This window comes from Tenrec ecaudatus, chromosome 1 (assembly GCF_050624435.1).
Source record: "Tenrec ecaudatus isolate mTenEca1 chromosome 1, mTenEca1.hap1, whole genome shotgun sequence".
NCBI lineage: Eukaryota > Metazoa > Chordata > Mammalia > Afrosoricida > Tenrecidae > Tenrec > Tenrec ecaudatus.
The window spans coordinates 222,408,778-222,434,906 of NC_134530.1; the positions used below are offsets into that span (position 1 = coordinate 222,408,778).

Consider the following 26,129-nt stretch of genomic DNA (forward strand, 5'->3'; position numbering starts at 1 on the left):
TTGAAGGACCGGCCTTGGCGGTTCGGTGGTTAGCAGGCTGGCCTGATGCCACTGGACCCCTTTCGCACCACCAGGACACCCCCTCCCGGTCAGCATCAGACTGCCACGGACGTCAGCAAGGGGGAGAAGCATGAGGTGCAGAGTCCAACTAGCCTGGGTCTCATGTCAGCGGGGTGCCCTCTCAACACTAAAGCCCCAAAACGGAGCTCACTGCTGAGTCGAGTTAGACTCAAAGCCATCCTCCAGGCCAGGAAGGTTCCCAGGAGAGGCTGCTGGATGCATACTGCTCATCTTTCGCTTAACAGTCCCAGGGGTCTCCCGTGCTCCTCAGGCTGTGCGCCCGTTTCTTCATCTGTAAAATGGGGAGCATACAACCTACCTGATGAGGCTGATGTGACCCCGGATGAAGCCGACCGTGCACCAATACATACAAAAGTCGACATGGATAACCCAGCCACTGTTGTGAAGTTCATCTTGTCAACCGAATAGGGAAACATCAGCTAGTCTTGAAAAATAGGACCATTTCCTTGATTTGGGGTTTTTCTCTCAAATGTCATTTATTAGAAAATACAGTTCCAGAGAAAGCCGGAGGTACAAGGGAGTCTGGGAAGTGGTACAGACCCCCTTAAATCAGGGGCGGGAAGGGTCACAAGAAAACGAGTGAACAGGCAAAAAACCCATAAACACATCGATGGTCCGTCCACCTGGAAAAGTCCCGCTCTCCCCCCACCCGCCCCCAACTCCACCCAAGCCCTACAGTAGCCTGCTTCGGTCTTGGCATGTTTCATCTGAAAGAAAAACACGTTAAACTCTCTCCCTCCAGCTATGGAATGAGACAACAGAAGGAGGTGTCTCCAGGATTGGAGTCACACGCAGGTCCTGGTGAGGGGCCACCTACAGAATGTCCTCACTTAGTCCTTGCCCACTCGCAGGGCACAGCAGGCCGATTCCAGATGGAAAAGTTCCTTTGGAGTGACGCGTAAAAGAGCGGACTCAATATCTGCCTGGTGGGAAACAGAGCAGGAAGAGATAAGAGACCTTGTCTCTTTCTCACAGCTCCTGAGCTCCGCTGGGGGGGGGGGGTAAGGGGGGAGGGGGAGGATGGAATAAAGGCTGCTTCTACACAGCCTGCTCCTGACCAAATAAAACTTCTGGAGGAAAACAAGTTTCCACTGAATGCCCCACCCCAGGCCCCTCCCTCCAGGAAGGGGATCCCTTTGGCTCCAGGTTCAATATGCTTATGGCCCCACGGGAGGAGGGGGAATTCTTACCAAACAATGTGACTGGGAAAGGGATTGGGGAGGAGCACAAAAGAAAGCGGGAAGGGGGGCGGGGAGGGAATGCTTCCTGGAAAATGCCCCCTGGGCAGCCCTGGTGGCCTCTGCAGCCTTTCGGGCCCTTTCCCCGGGGCCACCATGCCCACAGGCCAAACTATATCCGAGGGCCAAGGCAGATGTGAACCCACAAGAGACAGATTAAGGGAGATACTAGAGGGGAGCACCCCCAGCGTTATTCACAGGGGCCCCATGGCTGCCATGAGGGGGGATGAAGAGACTTGGGGTGGGAGGGGGTGGGGTAAGACGCACACAGGGGCGAGGGCAGTATTCAGGGCAAGTCCTAAGAAAATAGATGAGAGGAAGACCTCCGCCCCCCCCCTTCCAAAAAGCACGGTTCCTGAATACAGGTCCTTGGCGGAGTCCCAGATCCAAGGCCAAGGCCAGTTCCTACACACATAGGTATCATGCGCCCTCCTTTGGAGGCAAAAATCAGACAGGCCTGGGGCCCAGGCCTCAGTCTAGCCCACGCCACCCTCCGCCCCTCCCCTGCCTGCCCTTAGAGAGGGAGGGCTCTAAGTGAGGACCCACTGGGTCCCTCCCCACAACATTCCTATAGATAGAACCCCCAAAACAAAGCAGCGAGCCAAACCCAGGAAAGTCCATGAAGAACCTTCATCATACAAAAAGTCCACACACTCTTCCTCTCCTGCCTGCCGAGGCATAAGTACGTCCCTTCTCACAAGGCTTCCTGTCCAGTTAGGACAACGTTACTATTCCATTTTTTAAAAATAAAAATAAAGATCCCCACCCTGCCCTCCCTCAAAATGCTACTTTGTCCAGCCGGCCCCCACACACACCCCACGCCAGCCGTTGCTCCCTTGACACAAGGTAAACTGAAAATTCTCGCTGCTGCAACCCTCGGCCTCTCAGGGCTGGGTGCGCATCGCAACCAACCCAAGTCCAGCCAGCAGAGGGAGGGAGGGCAGAGAGCCTCGACTCTCCTCGCCTCCTGTCACGGAAGACAGATCCCTCTGGATGGAGGGGAGGCCCGCCGAGGGCTTTGCCCCTTCACAAGGAAAGGAGGTGTCAAGCAGGGGATACCACCAGCACCCTGGAGTCCCGGATCGTGGACTGCGGCTTCGTTGGGTTCACAAGGTCCCATGGCTTCGAGATCCCAGGGCGAACCAGCCGGTCTTCTCCTGGGCCAGGTCCAGCTCTCGCAGGCGGATGTGCACCTCTCCCAGGAGGACGTTCTCCCAGAATCCTTGCTCGCTCAGCACACTTAGCTGAAGCTCCCGCTGCTGCAGGTCTCCCTTGGGAATCCCATCATACACCAACTGCACAGAGGATGGGGAGGAGGGACGCAGGGAGAGAGGGCACTTGAAGAACCAAGAGGGAGCAAGGACAAGCCTGAGCTTAGCATAAGCCTGTGGTGGTTGAAGGCCGCAGCTAAGACCACCTGGCCCCTCCAAGCCCAGAGAACCTAAGGGGCTTAAGAGAATATACTAAATCCAACCCAGTTTATTGCTCAGAGTTCAAACAGTTGAGGGCTTTTTATAGGGGTGGGATGGGGGTGGGGGTTGCTCATGTTCAAGGAGCCCTGGTGGCGTAAGGGTTATGCGCTGGGTCTCTAACCGCAAGGTCAGCAGTTCAAAACCACTAGCCAGCACAGTGGGAGAAAGACAAGGTCTCCAGTCCCGTTAAGAGTGACAGTCTCAGAAACGCAGAGTCAATTCGACCCTGTTCTATAGGGTCGCTGTGAGTCAGAACTGACATGATGGCCGCAAGTGTGATTTTGGGTTTGGCCCATGTCCAAGATCAGCAAGACCCGACATAATCCCCACATACAAGAAGACAGGGCTCGGGCATCGCCCAGTTGTAGAATCTATCCTAAGGGCCAGTTAGCTGTTTCAGGTGAAGGGCCAGACAGTAAATATTTTCGGTGTGCTGTTCATCTGGTCCATGTTAAGGAACCCTGCTGGTGTGCCCGTGGGTTGCTAATTGAAAGGTCGGTGGTTCACACCTGCCAGCTGCTAGACAGGAGCAAGACGAGGCTCTCTGCTCCCATAAAGATTTACTGCCTCAGCCCCCCTAACGAGGGTCGCTGTGAGTCGTAGCTAGCTGACAGCAGTGGGTGGGTGTGGTGTGTGGTACAAGCACCCAGCGTGAAAGCAGCCCCAGAGCACACATCACGTGAATGGATGGGACTAGGCACCAGAGGAGCCTCGGCTATTTAAACAGGCAGACGTTGGCAGCCCCGGCCCGGCGCCCACTGGCTTCCCCACGCACCATCTCATTGTAGGTGGGGTTGCAGGTTTTCCGGGCCACCTTGGTTTTCCTCTTAGTGGTTTTCTGAGGGTCGGGAAGGAGGTAAATCTTCACGTAGGGGTCAGGGTCGTTCCCGTCCTGGAGCAGTTGCTGCAAAGGGATGGAAAACACGAGAGGCAGAGATTCCCACCCCCGTTCCTGTGACTGCGGCTTCAGCCGGACCCCCTCCGGCACCCGGCTCCTTCGACGCACATCTAATCGGCCTACTTCCCTCCTCCCGCCGCCCTCCTGACAGCCAGCCACGGTGGGGTTAGGAGTCCCACTGAGATGTCCAATGTCCACGCTTCTTCTCCTCACGCCCACGGCGTTCTGCGCGATTGCTGACGTGAGGTGCCGTGAGCCCCAAAACACACATGCTGCCGGGTCCCAGTCAAACCCCATGACAGGTTGGGGATCAAGCGGTTGCTTCACAGGGTTCTCTTTCTTTCTTTTCAAATACTATTCATTGTTTGCTGTTGCTGGTTTTCACATGAAAGCCTACGCAGAAAATTAGACTCCCAGTTGGCCATTTCTATGCAGAGGGTTCTGTGATGTTGGTTACACATTTCACAAAGTGTCCCCACGGTCTCTTCCTGGGTTCCGGTCATCCAGTCCGTAGGGTTTTCCTGGCTGATCTTCGGAAGCAGATCATCTCGTCTGTCTTAGTCGGAAAGCTCCTCTAGCAAGACACAAGCCTTCACAGACGATGAGCACTTGCCACCCAGGAGCGGCACTGTCTGGAAGTCCAACCCAGTCGCCCATCTGGGAGGTCAAGTTCCACCGTGGACCGCCCGCACGCTCTCTTAGCCCCCACGAGGTGAAGAACGGAGCCAGAGAGATGAAGTTGCTTGTCCAAGACAACCAGCTAGTAGGTTGTGGATCTAAACGAATCCCTTCGAAACTCAGATCGGGTCAGGTCAGACCTGTGCTCAAAAACCGCCGATGGCTCCCGCCTCGCTGGGAGAAAAAGCCAAAGTCCTCGCTGAGAGACCCCCGGGCTTTGGCCTGCTGTCTTCTGTGGTCGCCTCTCCTGCTTCTCTGTCCTTTGTGTCGTGGCTGTAGGGACAGGCTTCAGGCTCAGGACGTTTAGCCTGACTGTGCGCGGGGACAGTTCTCCCTGAGCAGATTCTGCACGTCTCTCTCCCTCACCTCCTCCTTCCCATCTCAGTATCTCCTCACCAAGCGGGGGCCTCTTCCCGTTTATACAAAACTGTCGCTTTGCTTCACAGAAGTCTCACCACACCTGGGCATGCCCCATTTTATATAGGTATACAATGTGTGCGTGTTTAAGTTTCATTGGCACATATGTCACATACCAGGCGGTCTAATCATCCAGTCGGTCCATTCCAGAGCATGCTCTCCTTGTGTTCCTTGTCAGCTCCCCGTTCCCCCATCCTCCTCTGCCAGGCCCCCAGGAAATTCAACCCAGTCTCTGGCACCAGAGATCTACCTACTCTGGATTTCATATGCAGAAAATCATAGAGAACGCCACATACCATATATGCTTCAATGTTCTGGCTGTCTGTCTCTCCCCGCTAGACTGTAAGCTGCCAGGGAGGGGGGGCGGAGGGGGGTCTTGCCTCCCGCTGGGCACACAGCTCAGGGATCACTGCCTGGCCCATTTGCAGAATGAGTGCCTCGTGACGTGAGAAAGAAACCCAGGGCCACCTGATTCCAAAGCTCACGCTCCTTGTGTCATGCCTACCCAAAAGGCCCTGCCAGCGAGGGGTGCTCCGGAGCTTCTTAGGATCCACCACCCAAGGTTCATAACGCTGTAGCACCTTGCTTATGCTCACTGACACCATGCCACGTGCCTCCCTTATCTCTATGACCAGGTCAAGGTCCTTTGGGCCTCTTCCTTGTCATAATTACCATCATCATCGCCATCATATACCTGGTATCAGATACCGTGGGAACTGCTTTGCAGGCATGATCTCACGTAACCCACACAACCACCCCAGGAGGCTGGGCCCCAACAGCATCCTCATTTGCATAAGGTTCTGAGCAATCGCAATCGGGTCACTGGTCAATGACCGCAGCCAGCCAGAAGCTGTGCCTGGTACTCTCAGGTCAGACCAGAGGGAGGCCTGGCATGGCTATAGGCCCACAGTAGTCTGACCAGTCAGGAAAATACCAGAAAAGGAGCCGAAGGCGGGCTGCCCAGGCACCTACCAAGCCCCGAATATGCATCACCATAATGAAGAGCTTGTTGTTTTTGTAGGAGATGGACAGCTTCACCTCCCCTCCGACTTGCCCGATGGGCCGGGGCCAGGAGCCGTCTGTGGGGATAAAGGGAGCGTGAGACAGTCACAAAGCAGCTGTGTCCCTTCCCTTTCTGGGGGAAGCAGATGTTTCTATTTCTCTTGGACCCCATCCCTCCACCCCCTAGCTCCCACCCTCTCAGGCAGTGGTTCTCAACCTGTGGGTGCGGCCCCTTTGGGCAGCCGAATGACCCATTCACAGGGGTCGCCTGATGCATAACTGTAGCAAAATGACAGTGATGAAGTAGCAACGAAAATCATTGTATGGTATCCGGTGAGGAAGGTTGAGAACCACTGCTCTAGGGCCTGCCTGTCCAGCGCGCCGAGGGCACGGGCTTCCTCCGGGATCAGATCCTGGAGTTCATGAGCACGATACGCCATCCGGCTAAGATGGGCCTATCCAGTTTGACGGTGTGATCACCAGGTGAATGTACAACCCCGAGGGGACCTGGGCAAGGGGCTATGGGCCCCACAGCCTGGGTGGAAAATCAGATTCCACAACCAGTAAGAAAAGGACCAGGACACAGCCGAGGAAAAGAATTGGGAGCAGGCAGGGGCAGGAGGAGACGTTAGCTTCGGGAGTGGCTCACTGAGGTTGGCAGGGATGTCAGGGGAAAGGCACTGTACCTGAGGACTTGGGGGCTGGGCCGGTGCCTGTGGCCTTCTCATCCCGGGGCAGGGGGTGGAAAAAGGTATACACCAAGTCACACTGGAATGAGCCAGACAGCGGGGTCACTCTTCAATACAACACACACACACACACACACACACACACACACACACACACACACACCACCCCCCCACCCCAGGCCCCGTTTGTGGGGGATTTCTTCCAGATTAAAAGAAACATGTAAAAGATCAGACATAAATCCCATGGGCGGTTCTTGTTTGCCCCCTGGCTCAAACCAACCAGCTGCAGAAAGACCTCGCAGGGACACTTGGGCCCATTTGGAATGTGTACTGGGTGATACCATGGCACGGTGGTTCTACAAGCGGGTGGTCAGATGTTTTAAAGACACAGCACTGAGTGCTGGGGGATAGAATGTTCTGGTGACTGGTGTAAAATGCTGCATGGGACTCATCTACTGTTCTGCTTGTCTGTAGGGTTGAATGTTTACAGGATTAAAAAAGAACAACAAATAAAACCAGGTCACACCAGATTAAAAACTGTTTGTTTGTTTCCACTACTTCCTCCCAGGTAAAGACACCCATGCACACGTATCAGGCTCAGAAACGAGCCCGAGCCAGTCTTGGACACAGACCACAGGTCCTCCTTTTAAAAATGTTTGCCAGCAAATTTGGAAGACAAAACACCTAAATGCGTTAAAACACTATCTTTGGTATTGATCTTTCAACGCACAACTAGTTAAGGAAGTTGTAGATTGGCGAGCAAATGTACGACTCAAATCCCGGACTCACTGCCATCACACCAGCGCTGACTCCTAGCTACCCACCTGGGGGGTTCCGGGGCTGCCACCGTGCAGAGGAGGAGAAAGCCCATCTCTCTCCCGTCCGCACTGCTAGGGGCAGTGACTGAAAGTTACGACATGCTTACCACAGATATGCAGTGGGGAAAATCAAAGTGCATTTGGGCTGTGACCACGGTTGCTAACTGCTACTACGAGACTTGTGACTCACAGTGACCCGGCCCCGTGATGGAGCTAAACTGCCCCATCCGGTTTTCTAGGCTGCAGCCTTGACGAGGACCTAGCCTGACCTTTCTCCCAGGAGGCCACTGGGGGGCGAGAGGGGTCCCCACAGCGACCCTTTTGCCAGCAGCAGGGCCCTTCACGATTGGGCCACCGGGGCTCCTGACGACCACTGCCACACCGTACCACCGTACAAGTCAGGTGTGCGAGTGGGCAGGGAAAAGGAGGACATGGGAGGAAGAGGTAGACGACTGAGTCGAGATAACGGGTTTGTCTGACGACTACATGGTCTCTAGGCCCCTCCTAACTTGTTTAACGATCCTAGTGCGTGTACTCCCACACGCAAATCTGTCCAAAGCTCCTCGAGGATTCTCTCCTTGCGTGCTGGTCATTCTGATCGCGTCCACATAGCCACATCTCTCCGTGGGGCTGGCCGCAGTCGAGTGGCCCTTTAGGCAGGTGTGTGCCTGCTAGGGATGGAACTAACCGGAGCCCTGGTGGCATAGTGGGTGACAGGCTGGGTGCCAAGCACAAGGCCTGCAGTTGGCAACCACCAGCCGCTGCCCAGGAGGAAGACGAGCAAGGCTGTCTGCTGCCATGCAGAGACAGAGCCTCAGAGATGCACAGGGGCAGCTCTACCGTCTCCTAGGCTCGCTATGGGTTGGCATGTATTCCATGCCCGTGAGTGGGTTGATGGATTGAACGGTGTCCCCCCAAACACATGCTGTGAATCCTGACCTTTATGCCTGTGGCTACCATCTCATTCAGGACAGAGAGAGTGGTCTTTGTTGTGGTCACAAGGCAGGATTCGTGGAGGGTCCCTCTTGGGTCAAGGTAGAAAAGAGATGGAAAAGGAGGGAGGTACCCCAGAGGAAGATCTCTCAGGGACAGACGCTCAAAAAGACAAGGATCTTTCTTCAGCACTGACAGGGGGAGAGAGGCCTCCCTGCCTTCTAGGCCCCTAAATTGTTCAAAACAAAAACAAACAGCTTTTGCTTGTTACAGCTGGTCCTGTGATACGTCTGTTACATACGCGGCAGCAGCAGTGAACCAGGGCGGTGTGCGCGTGACTGCGGTGAGGCTGCATCCCTCTCTCCTGTCACTTCACCAGTACCAACAAAACAGGGGGCTGGTCCCCCTCCCCGGTTCCCAGTAGGCTGGGACCCTTCTGCTCCCTTTGTCCCCCAGGCCCAGGAAGAGGAAAAGGTCCAAGGAAGAGGGCAGACTCACCTCGGCCACCTCAGGGGTCTTGTGGATCAGGTGCCAGATGTAGCCCTTTAGCTCCTCCTGCCGCCGCTCAGCCACAGCCTCTCCCCAGGAGCGGCCGATCACAAAGCGGCTGGGGAAGCTGAGGGCCAGGTGCGCAGGGCGATGCAGGTGGGAAGAGGGGGAGGAAGTCAGGAGGCTTTTTCTCAAACGTTATTGGCATTTTCAGTCACCTGAGCCACATGGCCAATCCACCCGCCCCCCACCCCCCTTCCCCAGCGCCCCAGGGGTGTGCCAAGAACAAACACACCAGCTCGACACCTCACACCAACACAGCCCGCAGAGTCCTGAGCCGCCCCAGGAAGTGCCTGGGGGTGGGGGGGCGACCCCCAGGTTTCCCCTCAAACCATCTCCAAGGAACATAAAAATTCACATCTGAGACGGTGTCACTCTTCAAAGAGGGAGAGACTTAGGAACACGGAGAGAGCTCCCTCTCCTGCTAGTGGGTGGGCCCACCAGGAATTTCAAGGCTGGGGTCAAACCTGTCTACAAACAGGTAGAGCCCTGCTGGCTTCATGCCCACCCACCCCGAGGGCGGCGGGCAAGAAGGAAAATGTGGCTGTCTGCCTGTGCCACCATGACGGCCTGGGAAGCCTGGGACAGGCCCCTGGGCTCTGGTGCTGGGTTGCTGGGAACTGGAATGGCTGGAGGACAGTGCGTTTATTGGCCAGCTCTCTGGGCGTGTCAGAGGACCTTGGCCGGCAGGGGGAGCGCTCCCCAAGCTCAAGGCTGAAAGAACGAGACTTATTGCCATTCATTCGGATGCACGGAGAGCCTCGCTACAGGGCGGGGCGGAACGGACCTGGGCTTCTCCAGCCTGAGGGTCTTTACAGGGGACAGAAAACCTCATCTTGCTCCTGAGGAGCAGCTGGTGGAGTCTGAACTGCTGACCTTGTGATTCACAGCCAGAACTCATTCCTAGGCTAAATAAATCAGCTTTTGAAAGAGTGACGTCGGAGTAGCCAGTGCGTCACTTTGGGCCTCCTACAAAGGCCAGAAGGGAAGGCCAAGATCGGAAGTCTGATGGTGCACAGGTGAACAGTTTCCTTTGCCAGAAAAAAACAAAAAGAGTGACTTCCGTCTTCGGAGACAGTCCTGCTCGCGCCCCAGCCCCTCCCCCTTCCCAGCAGGCTCTGTGCAGAGACTGGAGCTACCTGGGCAGGAGGGAGGAGGGGAAGAGCAGGCGCAGCTTGTGGTGTAATTCCTGGAACTCCTCGAAGGTGCGCTGGATGTAAGTGGCCTCCGGAGTCTTCTCCCGCATCACCTTCACCACGTAGACCTGCGGAAGCAGGTTTAGAGCCCCGCCGGCCCAGCCACCGCGCCCCGGGAGGCGCAGCTCTGAGGAGAGGGTTCGTTTGGGCAGGAGGCTATGGACAGGAGTGTCTGCAGGTCCCCGTGGGGCTCTGAGGGCACCATCGTCCTGCCCATGCTTCCACACGCCCTTTGACGCAGACTCCTGGGTCTCAGCCGCGGGGTCTGGCAGGCCCCTGAGCATGCAACAGAGAGCGTGCCTGGGTAGGGAGCGTGCCGGGTAGGATGCCAGGACAACGCACGAGGCCACTGCATGCAGGTGAAGAGACAGTCTGTCCAGCTGGGGCAGTAGGGAGCTGGAGGCAGTGGGATGGGAGAAGCCACTTACGTAGCCCTTGTTGGGGTGGAAGACCTTCTCGTGGCGGCAGAGAAATAAGTCGTAGATGCGGCTGGAGCTCTTGAGGGTGTGTGTCCGCGGGGCAAAGGAGAGAGTCAGCCGGTCGTCGGAGCCCGTGAACTTCATCTGCGCCAAGTTATGGATGAAGAAGTTGAGCTTTGTAGCTACACTGCCCAGACTGGACTCGATCAATCTGTTGGTGCAGGAGGGTGGGAGGAGAAGGGTCACCATCAGTCCGAGTCCCCTCCACAGATCAAGTCACTGTCGCTATGACATACTCTCAGAGAGGGCGTGATGGACGCACCCATTTCTACCTGTCTCTTCTGCTGCCTATCTTAGAGGTTTGAAAGTCCCCAAAAGAGCAAGTAAAATGGGACAAGGTCCTGCATTGGCCAAAGACAGTCAGACCAAGGTAAGAAGGCATTAAGGAACCCATCGTGAGGATCCGGGGAAACGTCCAAGTCCGGTTCCAAAACCAAAATCCCCAGCCAATCAGTACAATGGCATCTCACCAAGGAGCGCTTCTCCTGGGGGCAGAATGAACTCAGGGGCTCATGCCAACAACAGGTCAGCCACACAGAACAAAGCCAACAAGAAACCCAAACACAAAAAAGTGTTGGCTCCCACGGAACCCTCCCACATAAGCACAATTCGTTCTTAGGACCTGGCTCTGCTTGATGCCCACCTTCCTGAGGAGGTCTCTGAGCCTAGATTCATCGTGGGGGAGGTTGGGAAAAATGAGTAGCTAATATCAAGGAGTCTTATAAAGAAGAAAATGTTCTAAAGTCGATTGTGGTGATGACTGTACAACTCTTTTTTTAATATAACTTAACTATTGAATGGTATGATATGTAAGTTATATAGCAGTAAAATTGTGTATATATATATGGCTTGAAAGTTCCAAAAAGAACAAGTGGGACATGTTCTCCATCGGTAGAATTATAGACATTAGTACACACACACACACACACACACACACATACATCTCTGCCTTCATACGAAAAGTGATAGTCCCTGAAAACTTTGTCAGAAAAAGGAGAAACGGAGTGATGGGCTTCCATGTTTGGACGAGGGTGGGAGGCCTAATCCCAGAGAGCGACAAAGGGTTTCAAGCTCCACTTACACGCTGCCCCTCAAGCACCGCTGTCAGCCGGGCTCCCGGATGACTGCCAGTAGGAGTGCATCACCTCCATGGACAGAAGTGAGCACCGAAGTGCACGGGCAAGCGAGGCAGAGAGAGCGGAAGAGATTCACTGAGGCCGGAGCAGAAGTGAGACCACAGACGTCTGGGACGTCCTAGGCTTCCAGCCCACCAACCTTCCCCACCCCACCCCCGTCCTGTCATGACCAGCCTGGCAGCTTGGACGTTACGTTCCGCAAGGTGGGCGGGGTTCTGTCTGGCACATCACCTAGTGAAGTAGGTCGTGGCATTGGCCTCGGTGTCCTGAGGCCTCAGGGCATCATACACATACTTGAGGTCCTCCAGGTCGGACAGCTCAGGGATCCCACAGGACAACATCTAAGAGGAGAGGCAAGAAGAAAAAAAGGGGCGCTCTCACAACAAGGGATTTTTAAAAACATGTATTAAAAGATCATTTTATTGGGGGCTCTTACAGCTCTTATAACAATCCATACATCAATTGTGTCAAGCATGTTTGTATCCACTGTATATACTCGTGCATAAGCCGAGTTTTCCAGCAAAAACTGGGGTTTGGCTTAGACACGGGTCAATGGTACCCCAGCGAGGTGTAACATCTCGCTGCCCCCCACCCGCCCCGAGGTAACAGACCGAGAGCCCGTTATCTTGCAGGTGATTGCCGTTTCTCCGCTGTTCATTCAAAGCCCCACTGGCACTGCAGGGCTTTGAATGTTTGTTTACTCACATCTAACCAATCAGAGCCGTCCTATGACGTGTATCTTTGGATAAGCCTTTTAAAGACCGTGTGTGAAGGATGTGGCATGAATGGATGTTATCTGGTCAAGCCCGACTAACAAAAGGAGGAAATCTCATGAAGCCTGACATAGAGTTAAGAGCAAAGTGGGTTCGAGATGCATGGAAAGACATTCCAGAAGACCTGGTGTGACGTGCCTTCCAGAAATGTAGTATTAGTAATGCTATGGATGGCAGTGAAGACTGCGCTTTGTATGAAAATGACAGCAGTGATGGTGATGACGGATCTCAGTGAGGACAGCGTCTATGATGACCTCACACCAGCTGAAGCTCTGCATTGGGATACGGATGATGATGAGGAATCCAGTTTTGAAGGATTTTAACTCTTTATGTTTTAGCTTGGTTGCTGATTGAACTCAGGGAATAGTACTCTTAAGGTATCATTGTTGATACCTTATTGTTTTTGTTGAACCTATTTTCCACTTACTGTCCTGGTTTACTAATGTTAAATGACTTGTCCTTTTGTTTATGTTTTTTATTTAAAATAAATATTTAAATAGATTACCCCACTGATGTCTCAATTTTTAGTAATTTTATTTTCACTTGTTTTGATTATTGAAACTCACCAATAGCGTCTGCATTTTCCACCCTAGGCTTATACTCGAGTCAATCAGTTTTTCTGGTTTCCCAGGTAGTAATTAGGTCCCTCGGCTTACACTCGGGTCGGCTTATATTCGAGTGAATGCGGTATGTTGCCATCACTATTTTCTGAACATTTACTTTCTATTTGAGCCCTTGGTATCAGCTCCTCTTTTTCTCTCCCTCCTCCCACCACCTTCGTGACCCCTTGATAAATTATAAACCACTATTATTTTCATATCTTAAACACCACCCATGGTCTCCCTCCCCCCACGGTTTCTGTTGTTCATCCCCAGGGGATGGGGTGGTTAGGTTTTGATAATTTAGATCAGTTCCTCTTCCTCCCCTCCTCTCCCCACCTTCCTCACAGCCTTCAGAGCAAGGAAGTTTTGCTTCTTCTCTACCACAAGGCAAGACTGGGCCCACGTGGGGCTGCTGACCACCGACCAGCAGATGGAAAGCACCAGCCACTCCAAGGGAGGAGGCCAGGGCTTTCTCTGCTGCAGAGGCACAGCCGAGATGCCGCCTGAATTGGCAATTAGCTCTCACTTCTTCAATGACCAAAAAAAAAAATTCTCCCCTGGCTTTTTGAATGTTGATGGGTCTTTTATCTGTACTTTTGTCTTTACATTATTTTCTCCTTACCCCTTATTTCTCTTTTGTCTTTTTCTGTGTCTGTGGGGTTTCCCAGTGTGTGACGCACAGGAGGGTGGATGCGTGGCGATGATAACTGACACAGGGGTTGATAGGGGAGGCAGGGGTGGGGGAGGGTGATAGGTGGGAAAGGGGATTTCAGGAATAAACAAGGAAGGCGGGCCGGGGAAGGGAGCACCAGAACTGGCTGTGACTGCACAACTCATTGTGGGGGGTGGGGCGGGGGGCAATGTTCTGAAATCGATATGGTAATGAATGCACAACTCTCCTTGATAGGATTGAACGACTGAACTACTGAATTGTATGATATGTAAATTGTGTGGGGATAATACTGTTATTTTTTCAATTATATTGTACAATGGGAAAAACAACAACACACACAACTACACCAAAAATGAAAAGCAAAAACTGAAAATTAAAAGGGTCACCGTCTCAGAAGTCCAGAGGCTGCTCCAGCCTGTCCTGTGGGCCTCTGCGAGTCACCATCGACTCAGGGCCAGCGAGTTCGGTGGAGCTGCTCCTTCACCTTCTACAGCAGTGTTTCCCACTGTGGAAGTGCTGCCCCCTGGGGGTGCTCAACCCATCCAAGGGGGGCTATGAGAGCAGATACCTACACTGTATCCTGGATTGTGGGCAACGGTCAATAGTTCTTAATTACTAGAGGGGATTTTGGGGTTTCTTTTCTGACTAGGGGGTGGTAGGCCGAAGAAGTCTGGGAGTCTCTGGTAGACAGATGCTGTAGGTCGTGACTAGAGCACCACTAGAGGGAAGGGACTGGAGTAGAGTCTGACCCTTGAATGGGCACCACGCCCCCAGGTGCCCTAAGACTTGCCATCTCTACGATAGACAGGCGGGGCTCCACTAGAGCTCAGCAAAGTGGACCTTGAGACACCCTGAGCAAGACAAGGGAGTCTTAAAGACGGTGTCAGGGGGTCGAGGACGGGGGGCTCCACCCAGGATGGCGGTCCTCACCAGGCCCAGAAGGTTGAGGAAGAGGTGGGTGTGCTTGCGGATGAGGTTGTAGGCTTGGCAGCAAAGGTCAACGAAGTCGTGGAAGCGACTGGAGGGCTTGTCACCCCCGTTGATGACATAGGCCATGTCTGAGGTGAAGACGAAGGGGGCGCGGTCCCTGAGTCAAGGGGGACGGACAGACAGCAGGTTAGCACGGAGGTGGACGGTGCGTCAGAGGACAGCTTCCCTCACCCCTCCCTCACGAGCCAGCAAAGACAGGGCGCTCCCGAGCTCTTTCCCTGTTCCCCAACCACATCTTGAACGATGACCAGGAACAGGTACTCCATCCATGTCCATCACTGCGCCCTTGTCCAAGGTCATTAGGCCTGTCCCCTCTCTGATCATATCGCTGCACTGTGGGCTCATTTCCCTTTGCTCAGCCTCAGAAGGGAGAGGGGAGAGTTGCCTTCCCCTCCCCACCCAATTCCTTCCGCCTGGCCCTGCGGGGACCTGGCCTTGTCTCCAAAGCTGGTCAGCTCAGGTGCTGGGAGGTCCACCCATCCCTGGCCGAGCCCCACGCAGCCTTGCTTTCCGAGACCACTTACCGCTTGATATTGCCAAACATCTGGGCGTGGCCCAGGAAACGGCCAAAGTCTATGTGGAACATGTGGCCGGTGGTCTTCAGCATGATGTTGTCATTATGTCGGTCACAGATGCCCAGGACATATGTGGCCACACAGCAGCCGGCGCAGGAATAGATAAAGTTCTCCACAGCCTGTGGGGAGGGAAGGCAGATGGAAGGAGCGGGCACTGGGTTGGAGGGCCTCCAGAAGCCCTGGCTGACTGCAGTCCCCAGGCTTCTCTCTGATGAGCTCCGAGAGCACCCCCATCCTCTTGTCCCACTATCATATTCAGCCTTCATTTGGGTTTCAGTAATTCCTCTTGGTTACATTGCCCTTGATCAAGCCCTACCAGGCCTCCTATAGGTACACCCTCCTCACCATCGCTTTTGGATCACTTGTTCCCTGGGTCCCTGGGTTTGTTAACACCCACTTCCTTTCCCCCTTTCCCATGTCCACCCCCCAACCCTCTCCCTGCAATGGTAGGTCCTGTTGTTTTCTCCTCCAGATTGCTTATCCTGCCTATCTTATCTAGAGAGACCTGCACAGATAATAATATGCTCAAAAAACAAGACAGAGCAAAACAAAGCAACAACAACAAGAAAAAGCCTGTAAATAGTTCAAGGTCTGTTTGTTGACTTTATGAGTGTTTTCTGGTCTAGTCTGATGGGGTGCCATGCCCTGACCCCACAGTCTATTTTTGGTACTCTCTGGGGACTTCGTTGCTCTGTTCCGCTTGCTGTGCTGTTGCAGCCCTCAGTGTTTTGCCTCAGGCCAGCAGCGTTTCTTAAAGAGACTGTGTTGTCCCCACTGAATAGACTCGGACCCCATGTAAAAAGTCTGTTGCCCAGAGATGGGTGGGTTTATTTCTGGGTTCTTGAACTCGATATACAATAAAAATGCTATGAAATGAACGAGTAATATACCAACACTGGACATTGTCTAGGGGAAGCGGCATAAGGCTTGGAGGCAAGCCTAGATTCAAATCCCAGAGCGGAGACTGAGAGGCTGTATATGCCTGGACAAGTGACAAATGTAAAATGCCTACTTCGGGATACCAAGGATGCCAAGAACAAGGGCCTGTGTCTGCTTGTCGTTGTTTCAGCCTAAGAGACCAGGTTCTCTGGAGTTTATTCTGAAGAGTGAGACAGGAGGAAACGAGTGTGCCACCTCCAAACTGCTCCAAGAACCCAGTGAAAATCAAGCAAGTTCTATCCCTTAAACAATGTGACAAAGAGACAGGTTTTGCACTGATCCTGGGAAATGGTTAGCAGGGTTTTCCATGATCACAGGGCCCCAAACAACGTGACGAAAGCAGCAGGTTTTCCAAATGAAGGCTGAGAAGGATTGTGGGACAAGAGGAAAGTAAAAGGAAATAGAGGAAAGAACTAGGAGGCAAAGGGCATTTACAGAGGTCTAAATACAGGCATGCACACATATTTATATATGGTGATGGGGAAATATATCTTTTTATGCATACATTTATAGGTTTAGTATTAAGGAAGCAGATGGACATGGGCCTCCACTCAAGTACTCCCTCAATGCAAGACCATTGTGTTCCATTAAACTAGCATTCCATGATGCTCACCTTCTGACACGATCGCTGAAGACAAATGGGTGCATAAGAAAATGTGGTGAAGAAAGCTGATGGTGCCTGGCTATGAAAATATATACCATCTGGGGTTATAAAGGCTTGAAGATAAACAAGCGGCCATCTAGCCCAAAGGCAACAAAGCCCACATGGAAGAAGCACACAAGCCTGTGTGAACACGAGGTGTTGATGGGATCAGGCATCAGGCATCAAAGAACAAAAAAATCAAATCATTGTGAATGAGGGGGAGTGCGGAGTGGAGACCCAAAGCCCATCTGTAGGTAACTGGACATCCCCTTACAGAAGGGTCTCTGGGAGGAGATGAGCCAGTCAGGGTGCAGTGTCGCATCGATGATACATGCAACGCTCCTCTAGTTCTTTAATGCTTGTTCCCCCACACTATCATGATTCCAATTCTACCTTACAAATCTGGCTAGACCAGATGATGTACACTGGTACCAATAAAAGCTGGAAACACAGGGAATCCCAGACAGGTAAACCCCTTAGGACCAATAACAAGAGTAGTGAAACCAGGAGGCAAGGGAAAGGTGAGGGAAGAAAGAGGGAACTGATCACATCACAATGATCTACATGCAAGCCCCTCCCTAGGTGATGAACAACAGAAAAGTGGGTGAAGGGAGACATCGGTCAGTGTAAGACATAAAAAATAATAATAATTTATAAATTATCAAGGCGGGAGGGTAGGAGAGGGAGGGAGGAAATGAGGAGCTGATGTCAATGGCTCAAGTAGAAAGAAATTTTTTTGAGAATGGGGATGGAAACAAATGTACAAATGTGCTTGACACAGTGGATGGATGTGTGGATTGTGATGAGTTGTATGAGCCCCCAATAAAATGATTTTTTAAAAAGAAACGCTGCTGGCAAAATTGGATATCCATGTGAAGAAAAATCAAAGACTCACTCAAAACGGCTCAAAGACCTAACGAAAACCAGAAGAAAACACAGGGTCAAAACTAGGAACCGAACTGTAGAAAAACAGACATGCTACCAAACACAAGTATTAAGACATGAATAAGAGAAGTTAAGTTAGTTAGCTGGGGTCCACGAAAACCAAACATGTGTGCTCAACAAAAGACCACCAAAAGAGCAAAAGGAGACCCTAAAAATGGGGGAACTGTAGGGGGGCGGGGAGGTTTGGACTTTTCGGTAAGGATCCAATCTCTAAAACATAAGAAAACGTCAACCACAAAAAGCCAAACAGAAATCATGAGAAAGTTGGCATCTGTCACCAAACTAATTGTGTAGAACGTGTTCATGGGAACCACACACACACAAACACACAAACACACAGAGACACACACACACAGGTTTTTGAGTGCTTTCACGGCTGTGTTTTTCCCTCCCCAACACCCCGGAAAGTAGGCATGGCTCAGGGTATTACTTGTTTCAACAAACACAACTAACCCTCCTCTGAATCCCCTTCTTCTTCATGGGCTTGCTATGAGGGCACTGAGATTTTAATTTTAAATTCTTTTGGGGAGTTTTCTTCTTGCCCCAAATAAAATGCTCATCTTCATTCTTGGTAACCGCTAAGTGCTAGTCTAATTTAAGTTGCTTCATTCCACAGAAGAGCTGAGGCAGCTTAACACTTCCAGGGACGGTTTCACACTTGAAAATCAGACCCCTCTGATGGGTAAAATGTGTGAGAGGTATTTTTGAGTTGGAAGTAGGGGAAGCAGGAGCAACATCTCTCCAGTTTGGTCAACATCTGTCCAGAGAGGAAAGCTACCTGGAGCCAGCGCGACCGTGCCGTTGGTGGGGACTGTCGCATTCTCACGCCCTCTAGAAAGTCTCGGCGGCAAAGGGTCAACTAGAAAGGTCCAAACTCAGGGATGAGAAAAAGCTTGCCAGGTGTGCAGACTTCGCCCGCTCTCCTTGCACAGATTTCCACCCGCCCTTCAAAGACCCTCCGTGAGCCCCACACAGTGTTTCCATATGTTCGTGGCTCCAAGTGATTGCTCCTCCTTTGAGACCTTTCAGAGCCACTGCCACGGCCATTCACTGGGCGCTGTGTCTACACGCCGCCTCTCCTCTCCCCCAACCAGGCTTGTTGCAAGCAAGTCACGGTGGCCCTTTGCCCAGCAGAACGAAATGCTGCTGGACCTGCACCGGCCTAAGAGGGGTTGCCCACTGGACCACTGGGAGCCATAGGACTTTCATGGGCTGGTTTCTGGAAGTACATTGTCAGGCCTTTCTTCCTAGCCTATCTTACTCTGGAAGCTCTGCTAAAACCTGTTAAACACAGTGGCAACTACCTCTTCTCCGGTCATCTTGTGCAAGGGGGTGGAGCCTAGCCTGTCAAGCAGGTCATAGTGAATGAGGGCTCTGTGTGAGCACACCCTTCTTCTGAGCACTCTGGGAACTCCTGTCTTCCTCCCTGGGGGTGGGACACACACTTTCCCTCCCAGACATTCCTGTTGACAAGCCACATGGAGCTACACTGACGGAACCAGAGTCCCGGAGTTGGAGGAGCCACGTGGAGACCCACACCAGCACTGAGATGCTTCTACCACCACTGGATCCACAAGACTTTCTACCCACTGGCCTGTGATCTTCCTGCATTTGGCATCATTGCATGTGTTGCATGAGTCTGAAGAGGAATTTATAGATTGGTATTGGACATATGGGCTAATATCAGATTTATGGACTTGATCTGGACTGGGTTGGGATGTTTTCTTAATATATAATCTCTTTCTATAAAGCTCTTTCTTGTACACATGAGTGTCTATGAATTTGTTTCTCTAGTCAACCCGGACTAACACAAGCAACACGCAAGCCTCCACTGACAGATGACTGGGGGTACACAAGATGATAGCCAAGAATCACACCTGGGTCTCTTACACCCTACTGTCAGGTTGATTTAGGCTCACAGTGACTCTACGTAAGGTTTTTGAGGCTGTAAATCTTTTTTATTTTAAATCATTTTATTGGGGGCTCGAACAATTCTTATCACAATCCCTACATACATCCATTGTGTCAAGCACATCTGTACATTTGTTGCCATCATCATTCTCACATTTGCCCCCCACCTGAGCCCTTAATATTGGCTGCTCATTTCCCCCCTCCCTCCCTTCTCCTCCCTCCGTCATGAACCCTTCATCATTCATAAATTATTATTTTGTCATATGTTACACTGAGGCTGTAAATCTTTATGGGAACAAATAGCCTCTTCCTTCTCTCCAGGAGTGTCTGGTAGGTTTGAACCACTGACCTGAGCTAGCAATCCAAGGCTTGCCTGAGAGCATCACTAGGGCCCCTAGGTGAAAAGTCCATGACTGCGGGGACACTGTCTCCCACCCCTCAGGATGTCGGGATCTTCTAGCCCAAGCGGATTATAGGCCTCAGAGCAAGCTCCTCGGCTGTTCCAGGAAGCCTATTTTAATGTCAGCCACAAGCAGAAGCCCTCCCTGCAGCCCACACCTCGCTCCTTGTCACACTACAACTGGATGATTAGTTCACAGGGAACAGAGAATGGAAAATGTATAAATATCTCACAGAGCACATCCTCTGGAAGGAGAGAGAAAACAATTTCTAAGAAAAGGAAGATGCATACGTGAAGGAAAAGATACTGCCCGACCAGCAATACCACCCCCAACTCCCAGTCCTGTCTCAGACCTTCCTTCCCCAAAGGCATTCCATGCGGGCTTGTGCTGTGAGCACAACCTCAGCCCTTTGGACTGGAAGTCGGCCATGCTCGGGTAGAGCTCATCCGTCTGCCGCTTCACAGAGTTGGTCGCCGGCTGTTTCCCTAGCGGTCAGTCAGGAGCTGGAGCTGTTAGTTACTATTCAGATCCATCCTCTGGCTTCCCTGGCTGTTGCATTGTGGGAAACTAACACTGAGGGTAATATGGTCAGGAATATATTCCCTAAATTATAGCAGAGGGAATCTGGAAAGGTAGTATTCCACGGTAGGAAAGCCACCACTTTGGTAAGTTAGAGATAAATTCCAAGTACATTATCCTGCTTTAAACAGCGTTCCCACAGATTCTCCACTAACAGCCATGCTGCCTTAAAGTGAGCACATGGTTGATTTTTGTCTCCCTACAGAAACAGACAGTATCCTTTTGTTAGCTCCTCCTGCAGTGTCACCCAGCCCCCCTCATACCTTCCCCGAATGCAGGTATTAGGTTTCCTCACCTGTGAGCTCAGGGACTTTACTGTAGTTACCACCCACCTTGTGACGGATGTAACTACTGAATATGCATGTCCAATGGCTACCTATAAATATCCCAAGACATCAAAGACACTCCCTCTTCTCCCACCTCGACCGGACCACCAAGAGGAGCTGAGGTGAGCATGCTACTATGAAACGTGTCTGACTCCTTCATTTCATTCTCTCTCCTGTCTTTCCTATCCTCTATGACTTTACTGTGATCTTCATGTATTACCACCGTACAGTTGCGCCTGCTGACCCTTCGGTGGTTATAGGCTGGCTTCCTCTGACACTGCGCGAGGTCTGATACGTGGACAAGCTGGCTGTCAGACAGTTCATTTACAGCTCTTCTTGAACATTCCCCTGTCCTAGAATATTCTTGTGGTCTGTCCTAACATAAACCTAGCAAACGACAGTCCCCTCACATGGAGCCCATGACGGGCACTGACAGACACACGGGTATAGACACGTTGCCTGTAAACGGAAACGTGTGCAGTGCCTGCCTGTGAAACAGCCTTGGTTCTGCCGGATGTTCCGCTGGCCTGGCTTGCTGATGACCAGCTCTACTCCTTCTCTGTTCCCCTGGAGTGATTCCTCCCGGGCTCAAACCACTCCGGGCACCAGCCCCGGGATGGGGCCACATGCCTATGGGAAAATGAGTCCACATTCTCATCTCACGAAGCCCTGAAGGGTGTTAGAGTCTTACTGGCCTGTCATCTCGTGGCATCGGGGGCCTGTCTTCTGACTAGAGGGCCTTCACTTGTAGGCTCTCAGGGAACCTCTGTAATAAGTAGCTGCTCAAGGGGAAGATCTATCTCGTTCTCTTCTGGAAGTCTCTGGAAGGAACTACTAGAAGTAGCTATCTTCCAGGGATTGACGTTAAACACTGTACAGACCATTAGAGAGGCCAGGGCCTTTATTAACAGACCAGTCTCCCGGATGAGAGAGTTAAGATCCAGTGCAGTGAATGGATTTGTGGGTAGATAATGTGATGATCTTAACTCACTTCTTTCATAGATGTCATGCATGTTTTCACCTGATGAGGTGCTTTCCTTTTAATGCAAACATACCCTGTCTCCACACAACACAACGCCCCCTATCGTAAACTCACTGCCACGGACGCAATGCTGACTCGTAGAGACCCACTGTGGGTTTCTGAGACGCAACTGTTCACTGGAATCGAAAGTCCCGTCTTTCTCCCACAGAGCTGCTGGAGGTTTCGAACTGCTGACTATGTGGATCGCAGCCCAACGCATAACCATGACACCACCAGGGCTCCCTCTACTCTTGGGGATTCTCCCCTCCTTACCCCCATGCAGTCTTTATCTTCCATGTGTTTCTCAGGCATTAAGCGGCACCACTGTGCTAGGTGCTGGCTTTAGGGTGGCACCCTTCCGATGCAGCAAGAATCATGCAATAAATGTGATGGATATAAGTACCAAGAACACCCAGAAGGGCACTCACTCCACGTGGGGCATCAGAGAAGGGGTGGGTTTCAAAGGATGGGGAAGAGGTAAAGGGACTACCATGATGTAAAGGCATGAAGGAAGCCGCAGGGGCCCCTCAGCGAGAGTGCCCGTGAGCATGAGAGGGGGACGTGCAGCGGACGAGTCTACACGGGTAGACGGGGCTGGGGTGTGAGGGGCAGGGAGCACACTGCTTGGGAGCCTCAAAGGAAGGACACGGGCGAGCGTGAGCCCTGTTCTTACAAAATGAAACAAAACTCAAGAATCCACGTGAGCGATGGAGAGGAAGAAGGAGCTACAGTAAAGCATGGCTACGGACTGGGAAGAAGAGGGTGGGCTGGGAGCCCTTTGGAAGCAGACTCTCGGTATAGCACGCAGTGAGGCAAGAGCAGCAGGGAGAGCAATCACTGTTCCAGGCCGGTGACTGAATGCAGCGCCTCCTGCCGTGGAATGGCAGGGAGCACGCAGACCGCCGGGGAAACGGGAGGGAGACGGGAAGGTTGGTTTAGCCCGCACTGAGGCGGAGGCAGGGTGCAACACGAGTGGATCTGTTCCTCAGGCCGGGGGCTCCCACGCCGAAAGCTCAGCCGGGAAGAGGGCGAGAGGGCGAAGAGGACTGGCTTTGGAGGTCAGCAGCACATGGGAGGTGGTTAAAGTAGTAAGACCGGAGGAGCTGGCACAGGAAGAGAGCAGGGATAGAGAGAGCACAGCAGGGATGAAAGCCTGGGGAATATAAAACATGGAAGACCTTTTAAGAGCATCTAATTACATGTTCAGTAAACAACATTCTGTTTATCTTCTGGCTTCCTATGCAGGTTCCCCGACCCCCTCAGGGATAAAATGCATTGACTAATCTAAAAGCGATCCCTTTGTAAGTTAAATGTATATGTATATAATCAGTCTCTTATGAGTTTGGCTATTGTGACTTGTTCCTTTCTCCCCTACACCCAGTTATCCCAGGGTCTAGCCCTGTGAACCTGTGGACCAGACCTGGAACAGGCCACGAAAGGCCTACCACACAGTGAAGTCCCACCTGCGGCACCAGCCAGCCCCCTTTCTAACATCCTTGGTTGACGGCAAGGAACAGAGTGAATCTCAGTTCATTCCTATCTATGAAAAGAGGGTGGGTCTACAAGGGCCTCCAGCCGTTCTTCAAAAAAATCCCCTTCTGTCAGGTGCCACCGAACCATCAAGAACAGGGGGGACGGTGGACCCCACTCAGGATGGATACCAGGGTTCTCAAAGGTTGCCCCCTCCTCCCCTTCTCCAAAGCTCGATCCACCAGGACACTCCCTAGGGGACCCAAAAGGCGTAGTTGGCAGGTGGCGGCAGTTGTGTTGTCATCACCAGGTGCAGTAACTCGGTGCCTGCTGCGTGGGTGCACAGAGCAAATCCCACCTCTTCCATCCCCACCCCCACAGTTACCCACCGCTCCTCCTCCCCTCCCCCAATGGCCAGGGTGGACCCCCCCTCCCCGCCCCTGGTGGATATCATGACCAGCAGCATGCTGGCAGGGGTGTGCTTACATCCATCACATTTATTACATGAGTGGTGGTGGTGACGGGGACGACTGTGTGGAGTGACTCAGCCACAGTGACATAACCTAACCGCCTTACTGGCCCCTCCCCTGTGACGCCTGCTCACTGCCACTGTTCTCCCCCCACTCTGGACCCTGGGGTCATTTTGGTGTCAAATACCCACCCCCACCAATCTCAGAACTGTGAAAAAGGGGCTCTGGGATGGCTTGGGCTCCTAACCGCAAAGTCAGCAGTTCAAAACCACCAGCCATCCCGAGGAGGAAAATGAGGCTCTCTACTCCCATAAAGAAATATCGTCCTCACCACTTCCCTGACCTGTTGGCCTAGGTCACAGAACCTCGCCTGGGAGCTTCCCCCACCAAATAAAGCTCTCCCTCGACCTGTCATGTCCATCTTCCTCCCTGTTCCTCAGTTTCGCCTTTACATTGGTGCCAAAACTCGGGAGAAGTAGGGACATGGGCTCCGTGCTGTCATGGCCCTACTTTGGCTGGGACACAGCCCATCCCTCCTCTCCTCTCGAACCTCCAGAGCCTCTCTGAATGAGCAACTTCTGATTCTTGCAGGAACGGAGGAAAGATATCCACCTGACCTTCAATCAGCTTCTTCACCCTTACAGTCCACTGCCCACCGGCCAGGCCCCGAACCTTCCAACTCTCTATCCCCTTCTTCGCTCTATCTCAGCAGGAAGTAAAGGCAGAAAACGTCACCCCATTACCAATATTAAGAAGTTTGGAATGTTTGGGTTGGGTCTGAACTAGCCAACCCGTTTGGACTAAGCTGCACATGCTTCCCTGCACATCCCAAAGGTCTGCAGCAGCCGGCGGCAAATAGGATAACCAGTGAAACCAGATGTTCCTGGTTCAAAGAAAGCCTCAAGAAGTCACAAGCAATTCTCCCTCCCGGTTTCCAGACCCCATATGCTAATTGCCCTACATTCCTCACCACCCCTTTAAAAACCCTTGGCCCCAGCTGCTGAGCACCACTTCCCTGACCTGCTGGCCTAGGTCGCAGAGCTCCCCACACCTATTAAAGCTATTTCTGTTTCTGCTCAAAAAAAAAAAAAGAAATATCGTCTTTTGGGGGGAAGAGGGGGTATCAAAAACAATTTTTTTCAGATCTTTGAGCCTCTCAGCCCCTTGTTTTTAACCTATGATCTCTTCTAGGACTTCAAATATCTATTTTGACCTTGGAGTACTGGTCAAGAGGAGAAGAATGTTAAAAAAAACCACACAAAAAAACAACCAAACTGTGGGTATAATTATTACAAACCAGGTACAATAATTATACTGACACACATCTACAAAGTTACCGATGAACTGTAGGTACAGAGAAGTCTGAGTGATCCACCTTTGAGAGAGAGGGGAGCTCTCTATAAGTAAACAAAAAGTCACAGAAACTCAGTCTCAGAAATCTTCTCCCCTGCCCTATAGGGTGGCCGCGTCAGAATCAGCTCGATGTTTCCTATTTTCCTTAACGTGAGAAAGTAGATTTCTGCTCTCGAAGGTCAGACGCGTGTGTTTGTTACTAACAATGAGGATCGTCTGACAGCAGCCACCCGCCACCCCCGCAGCCCCGGCGCCTACCTTCTCATACACGTCCTCCCCAGGGTTGTGCTTCTGCAGCCAGTCGGCCAGTGGCCGGTCCTTGAAGGAGCCGGTCACCCCGTGCTCCACCTGGATCTTGCGCAGGGTCTCGGCGTTGGGAATCATCTCCACCATGCCTGAGGGAGAGCAGGGGGCAGCCCCCCAAGCAGAGTGAAGGGGACTGCAGGGGGAGGGCTGCACGTGGGAAGGTTCTCTTTCCATTTAGCTTGAGGGCAGCTGGACAGAGACTGACAATAAGGCTGGAGTTTGGGGGAAGGCGGTAGTGGACACAGGAAGGTCATTCCCTCTCATGCTCCAATTGCTGCTCCCCCAGAAAGCATGTGGCCGCTCCTTGTGCATTGTCTCTTGCTCTGACGGACAGCTTTAGACACACGGCTAAGACGAGGGGACATCCTATCAAGGATTCACATGTAACCACCATCCACCTTGAAAAGTTAACATTTTGCTAATACTCTTTCATCTAGTTCACTTGCCCAACTCGGCTTTTTTTCTCCTCCCTCCCCCCTCCTTTCCCTGGCTGGAGTATGTTAAAGCAATTCCATGGCATTTCACTTCAAGCATATCACTAACACAGGCATACCACGGTGCATTCC

The 26,129-nt window shown here is 52.2% G+C and overlaps 1 protein-coding gene across 1 annotated transcript in view; it reads right to left on the minus strand.

Moving 5' to 3' along the window:
* Positions 1 to 740: 740 nt before the first annotated feature.
* Positions 741 to 26,129, minus strand: part of PIK3C2B (phosphatidylinositol-4-phosphate 3-kinase catalytic subunit type 2 beta) — an 83,269-nt gene continuing 57,880 nt past the window's right edge. The window contains exons 24-34 of the mRNA XM_075529265.1: positions 25,516 to 25,652; positions 15,149 to 15,318; positions 14,565 to 14,721; positions 11,818 to 11,927; positions 10,400 to 10,601; positions 9,915 to 10,039; positions 8,725 to 8,842; positions 6,473 to 6,554; positions 5,757 to 5,863; positions 3,567 to 3,695; positions 741 to 2,614 (exon numbers count right to left, since the gene is read on the minus strand). Coding sequence (XP_075385380.1) covers positions 2,426 to 2,614; positions 3,567 to 3,695; positions 5,757 to 5,863; positions 6,473 to 6,554; positions 8,725 to 8,842; positions 9,915 to 10,039; positions 10,400 to 10,601; positions 11,818 to 11,927; positions 14,565 to 14,721; positions 15,149 to 15,318; positions 25,516 to 25,652 — 1,526 coding nt within the window. The 3' untranslated portion in view covers positions 741 to 2,425. The remainder of the gene's footprint in view (positions 2,615 to 3,566; positions 3,696 to 5,756; positions 5,864 to 6,472; positions 6,555 to 8,724; positions 8,843 to 9,914; positions 10,040 to 10,399; positions 10,602 to 11,817; positions 11,928 to 14,564; positions 14,722 to 15,148; positions 15,319 to 25,515; positions 25,653 to 26,129) is intronic.